The sequence below is a fragment of the Monodon monoceros genome, unplaced genomic scaffold (genome assembly GCF_005190385.1).
Source record: "Monodon monoceros isolate NGI ecotype Baffin Bay Population unplaced genomic scaffold, NGI_Narwhal_1 Contig4062_ctg1, whole genome shotgun sequence".
NCBI classification, from domain to species: Eukaryota; Metazoa; Chordata; class Mammalia; order Artiodactyla; family Monodontidae; genus Monodon; species Monodon monoceros.
Genome location: NW_021699967.1, coordinates 1 through 7014, shown reverse-complemented (window position 1 = coordinate 7014; position 7014 = coordinate 1). Strand labels below are relative to the sequence as shown.

Sequence of the window (7014 nt, the reverse complement as noted above, 5' to 3'; positions counted from 1 at the left end):
GTGGGAAGCAGCCGCATAGCACAGGGAGATCAGCTCGGTGCTTTGTGACCACCTAGAGGGGTAGGATAGGGAGGGTGGGAGGGAGGGAGACGCAAGAGGGAAGAGATATGGGAACATATGTATGACTGATTCACTTTGTTATAAAGCAGAAACTAACACACCATTGTAAAGTAATGATACTCCAATACAGATGTTAAAAAAAAAGTAAAAAAGAAAAATTAAATATATAAATGTATGTACAATGTGTCAAATGTATTCTACCTGGAGACAGCTATCTTCCTGGGATGATTTAGATATCAACAGACTACACTAAGAAACGTTCTCTAGAGTCATTCTTGTCAATTCAGTTCTTATAAGAGTTCGTCACAATTACGTTGTCAAATAGTTTTCCAGTGTAACACACACCATCCAAATAACCATTTTGTATTATTTTAGCAATTAAAAACTCAGGTGTTTTTACAGTCTGGTCTATACTTGAAGGCAAAACTCTGAAGACCATCCCAAAAGACCAAACTTTTAAGTGTCATCTCTTGAATGTCATGAACATGCTAGCATCATTTAAAATTTACAGCACTTTCACTACCATGCACCAGTTTCAATGGAAATAAATAGATGCTCTTCTGACCTTATTATAGTAACTATATAAATATTTTAAAAAAGGAGTCCCTCATTACTTGGGATAACTTACGTTCGTTTTGTGAAGTAAAGACCGGCACTGTCTCATGTTTACTACAATAAAAATAGTTCTATAAAAGGTACATGCAACAAAAATGTAATAAAGGTTGATACTTTAATTTTTATTATCATGGGCCACATCACACCACCACATGAAGAATAAGATTCTGTAGTGCTAATATGCTAAAACTATTAATACTCTTTAAGAAAAGGGAGGAGAGAAAGAAAATTCACATTCCTCACATGCACCAGAACAGTATACTTATACATATAAGGTTTCATATAGTTCTTATAACAACACTGGAAAATCATAAAATACATTATTTCCCACTTCACACAAAATCAGGCTTAGGGAGGTTAAGTAACTTAGCCAAAATCACAACCATCAAGTAGCAGTTGCTGGAATGGAAAACAGATTTGGTTAGGTTAGTCCACATCGTTTCTTCTTCCTCCTGCTGATTCTAAGAAGGGAAGTCCAAAGATCCTACTCTAAATCCTTGAAAATGCCTCCCCATCTATATTATACTGTGAACTCATAGACAAAGCAACCATCCTTATGGTCTGGCACAGAGGTCTCAAACTTTTTGGTCTCAGGATCCCTTTACACTCTTAAAAATTGAGGATCCCAAATAGCTTTTGTTTTTGTGGGTTCTATCTATCAATATTTACCACATTAGGAATTAATCTAAGTTAAAAATATTATCTCATGTAAAAATAAACCCATTATGTTAAACTCATTTTCCATAAAAATTTGTATTTTCCAAAACAAAAAATTGTGAGACCAGTGGCATTGTTTTACACTTGTGCAATCTCTAATGTATGGCTTAAGAGAAGACAGCTGGATTCTCATATCCGCTCCTGTATTTTATCTATTATGATACATTTAGTTTGAAATATATGAAGAAAATCTGGCTTCATACAGATATGTAGCTGGAAAAGAGAGAAGTCTTAATAATTAGGCTTTTCAGATAATTGTAGATATTCTTTGATGCTATACCACAACTAGGTAAGTGGTAATTTCTTAGAGGTCAGTAGCAATGTGGACTTTTCATACTTTGTTAACATTAAAATCCATTGTTTTATCTTGCATCTTGGATAGATATTTTACTAAATCATGCACAGGTAAAATTATACATTGGTAATTGGGAAAATATTATTTCACTGAGTTATACAGATCTACCAAATGTTGACACATTTCATTGTACAATGTAAAACACCACATTCATTAATAGCCCCCCACCATCTATTTTATTAGAAGAGTTAATGAAGTATTGGAAGCTGTCAAGCTCATGGTGGTAGATAAAAATTAGAATTTTGGATAACATGTATTTGAGTGCTGGAATTTTTATCTTTGACAAAAAATACTATCCGTTGCTTTTCTCGAAGTGATAAGGCTTAGGTGTTCATTTGAGAAAATGTCTGCCGGATCCCCAAGTCTGAATAACCATAGTCTATCACTCTTTCAAGTAAAAATAGTGTTCCATGAAAAGTCAGCTCGTTTAGCTCGAAACTCAAGCTTACAACCCTTTTCTTTAAAGTTAATCACTATACGTCAGTATGCAGAGAGCTTTATGAATACTTCCTATTTTGTCATACAGAATACTAAGTACAATTATTCAAAGAATAAAAATTTAGTAAAATAAGAATGTCTTTGATCAAACACAAAATAAATAAAACTGGCATTTTTATATCATGAGTGTGAAGACACTAAGTACTAGCACAGTTTGGTGCCCCTGCCTTGATTTGTGGTTAGGTGCCAGCTATTCTACCTGCCACTGATTTTTGCACCCTTAATACAAATCTAACACAGCAAAAAGGGACAAAATCCGTGTATTATGATGAATACTTTTAGCCTCACAGATCCCTTGAAAGGGTCTCAGGGACCCCAAAAGGTTCACATACCATGCTTTAAGAAATGCTGGTCTAGTATAATATCTGAAGGCTATTATTAAATTACACACAATAAAATCCAATTGTCTTTCTTGCAGGGAATCTCATTACATACTTACCATGTGCTGATACATCTGCCTGTGTGCCATCTTGTCTCCCCACCTCACTGTATAATTGAGGAATGGTTTGATTCACCAGAGGTGACGGCTCATTACAGACTGGATAATTCTCTACATGAAGCTGCTGCTGCTCCTGCATCTGTGGCATACAGACCATGGAGTGCCACAAGCTGTGGTGATAGCACTTGGGCAAGAAAGGGAAAAAACACTTTACTATTCCTTTTCTTAAACTAGTACCATTCTTCACTGAAAAAAAAAGTTGGGCCATGATTTCCAGGTGGGATAACAATGACTTTTGAACTAAATGATATGACATTTAGAAAATCTATTCTCTATAACAACTTTAAGATCTTTCGCAGCCTCTGTATCTCATATGTGGACCTAGGAATTATTTTAGGAAAGCACCCTAAGGAAATTAGAGATATACACAATGATCTGTATACAAAGGTGTCTGTTATAGCATTGTTTTTAAAGGCAAAAAAAATTAACGACCTAAATATTCAACAACAAGAAACTGGATGAATGAATTATGATATATCCATGATGGAATAAAATACAGGCAATAAAAAAAATCATGGTGTCAAATATTTAAGGAAAAAGTGTTCATATTGTTTAACTTAAAAGTTTACAAAATCACATAGCATAGTCCATATTTTATAAAATAAATAAATAAGCTGTAAGGAAATATACCAAAGTATACAGTGATTATACAGGTGATTTTGGTTTTCCTTACACATTAGTATTTTCCATATGCACCATAATGAATGCTATTACTTTTAATATTAGAAAATATTAAAATATCTATTATACATTTCCTTGTATTCCCATGATGTAAAATATAGGAGACTATATTGTACAACATGGGGAATACAGCCAATATTTTATAATAACTATAAATGGAGCATAACCTTTAAAAATTGTGAATCACTATACTGTACACCCGTAACGTATAATGTTGTCCAACTATACTTAAATTTAAGACAAAAATACTAAAAATAAATAATAAACTGCCTCCACCTTGTTTCCACAGGTGACTATAATAAACAAACATAACTGAAGGGGCAAGCACTTTATTTTTTCAATTCTTGAAACTGCATTTAGGAAATATAGTCTCAGAGAACAAAAACCCACTCTACTACTCTTAAATTATAAATGTGTGCCAGTCAGTAAAGATAGTTTTCTGGAAATGATATGTCCAATGTTTCAGGGAAATCAGTGTCTTGGAAAATATGAACTAATCTGAGTATTATCCAGGAGACTATCTGGTTTACTATGTCATATGCCAAATCTTAAGATGCACCATTCCTTTTCAGAAAATGTGTCATCTTATTATATCAGAAGTGTATTTCAGGGGGAAAATGATCCCTGAAAGTATAAAGTAAAAGAGCTCTTACCTGAAATCAGAGACACCTTTCAGGGATATTAAGATATCTGTCAGTACTCCCTTTCTACAACTCAGGGAAGTGGTAAAAATCAGTGTTTGGCAAATATCTATGAACACACGAGTGCTTTAAAAATAATACTGCTCTTTAAATGTCTTTGAATTAGTCGGATTACTTTTCACATAAAATGCAGAAATAGCCACAAAAATGTTTTAAGTAAATAGGATAAATATTCCATTTGTTATTTTGAGATAGAAAAACATAGTGAAGGGTTGGCATACGATGTTAAATATGGAGGCCAATATATGCTGAAGTTGTACTTCATAGGGCCCCCACTCATGACAGTTTACAACTCTTTTATAAGAGAAACTGAAGTATTGAGAGGTTAAAGTAGAAAACTGACCTGTGTCATCTTCAGAGATATAAAGACAGAAATAAATCCTTTAGGTCCCTCATAGTGTTCTTGGGTTTTAAGGTTCAAGAGTCTGATTATCAAAACGGCTTACGTTTTTAAGTCAGAGGTTTTTTTTTTTTAATCAAAGCAATTTTAACAGGATTCTTACCTGCAATCCCAGATTGAAGTAGTACTGCAAAACTTTTGCATCTAAAATTAAAAATTTAAATCTTAGTGACTAGACGACATAAACAATTAAAACTTACCATTTAAAAGCGCTTCTCTTTCAGTATTAAGGTAGGTACAACAAATGTTGTCTTCCCACATCAACACTACCCTCAATTCTACCTTATAGTAAATGACCATTTACCTACCACTATAGCTAAGATCATTTTCTGAGCCAAGAAGGTTTAATCAACAAATACAGATTTTATTTCTATTCTTAATATTAGACAGATGTTACAGGAATACTACTCTGCAAATATTTAGAGACTCTAGTAAAGGCATTTTCTTGCTTGTCTCAAGACTAAAATTTTACTTTAATACAAATCTACTACAGTGATGTCTACTAAGATAACTAGCACTGTTTGAAACAATTCACCTTGTCTTTATTTAACATGACTAACATACCACCACTAGGACTCCAAAAAGAGGAGGCAATGAGCAAGGTAACTCGAAATAAGTTATACCATAAGGTGATAAAATTTCTTCAGACACAAAACTTTAAAGTACTTTACAAATGAACAAAAAGTAGATGTATGAGAGAAGAGGGAATAGCCTTAGCATTTCAAGTATATCTCTAAATATATTTTTATTGATTGACCTGGGATTCACATATATTCTTATAAATAAGATAATGTAACTTGATTCCACTAACAAACAAACTCTCAGAAAACCCCTTTCTTAAGTTGGAGACTCCCAATACATACAAATGTATTTACTGCCACTTTAAAAGAATGAGCTTGTATTTTGACTATTACATGGGAATATAGTATAAAGCGCAATACTCAAGCTAAAGAATATGAAAAGATAACAGCAGGAAGTAAATCCACAAATGGCATGGGATTCCACCCCTTGGTATTCACATACATCCACACAAAAAATCCATAGCAGTATTATTCTCAATAGCAAAAATGTGGAAACAACTCAAATGTCCATCAACTAATAGATAATAAAATATGGTATATCTATATAATGGAATGTTATTCAGCCAAAAAAAAGAATGAAATACTGATACATGTTACAACATGGATGAACCTTGAAAACATTATGCCAAATGAAAGAAGCCAGCCTACAAAAGACCACATATTGTATGACTCAATCTACATGAAATGTCCAGAACAGGCAAATCTATAGAGAATAGTAAAAAAAAAAAAATGCAGAATAATAGTTGCCAGGGTCAGAGAGAATGAGGAGTAACTGCTAATGGGTACAGGGTTTCTTTTTGGGGTGATGAAAATATTTTGGAATTAAGACAGTGGTGACGGTTGTACAAATTTGTGAATATACTAAAAAGCACTGAATTATACACTTTACATGGATGACTTGCATGGTATATGAATTATATCTCAAGCTGTTAAAAAAAAGTGGCAGGTAAGGACTATAGGAACTCAAAAACATCACTTTGAAATGCAACTGGGGGGTGGGATCATGAAAATGATAGGATTTAAATAGGAAGTTAGATGGAAGAGTAGAGGGGGAGAGAATTTGAGTAGAATCACCATGACAGCAAAGGCTTAGAAGTAGAAAACCAGATGCATAGAGTTCTTGTAAAAGTAGAAGGAGATAAGGTACAGTTTTGGAAAAATGACCAGCAATTTCTTATAAAACTAAACACACACCTATCTAGGCCCATCAATTCCACTCCTAGGTATTTTCCCAAGGGAAATGAAAACACATGTTCACAAAGACTTTTACAAGCATGTTCATAGCACCTTTATCATAACTGATCCAAACTAGACTAGTCCACGTGTCCCACAACAGGAGAATGGACAAACTGTAGAGTACCCATACGATGAAATACTCAGCAATAAAAGCAAATAGACTACTGATAATATGCAGCAACATGGAAGAATCTCAAAAAACATTACATTGAGGTTAAGAAGCCTTCCATAAAGAGTACATACTGTATGATTATATTCACATGAAATTCTAAAACAGGTAAAACTAGGGCAGAAAAATATCAGAACAGTGGTTGTCTCTGGGGGGAAGTAGAGATGGGGTAGGGAAAGACTGGGAAGGGGCATGAAGGAACTTTGTGGGATAATGATAATGTTTTATAACTTGATGGGGATTTGGGTTACACAGGTGCATGTACTCATCTGTCAAAACTCAGCAAGTGTACATTTAAGATTTGTTCATTTCGGGCTTCCCTGGTGGCACAGTGGTTGAGAGTCCACCTGCCGATGCAGGGGACACGGGTTCGTGCCCCGGTCCGGGAAGATCCCACATGCCGTGGAGCGGCTGGGCCCGTGAGCCATGGCCGCTGAGCCTGAGCGTCCGGAGCCTGTGCTCCACAACGGGAGAGGCCACAACAGTGAGAGGCCCGCGTACC

The 7014-nt window shown here is 34.7% G+C and overlaps 1 protein-coding gene across 1 annotated transcript in view; it reads right to left on the bottom strand.

The window, feature by feature from the left end:
• LOC114883732 (putative bifunctional UDP-N-acetylglucosamine transferase and deubiquitinase ALG13) overlaps positions 1-4666 on the bottom strand; it is a 15178-nt gene extending 10512 nt beyond the window's left edge. The window contains exons 1-2 of the mRNA XM_029201731.1: positions 4630-4666; positions 2685-2868 (exon numbers count right to left, since the gene is read on the bottom strand). Coding sequence (XP_029057564.1) covers positions 2685-2841 — 157 coding nt within the window. The 5' untranslated portion in view covers positions 2842-2868; positions 4630-4666. The remainder of the gene's footprint in view (positions 1-2684; positions 2869-4629) is intronic.
• Positions 4667-7014: the final 2348 nt, after the last annotated feature.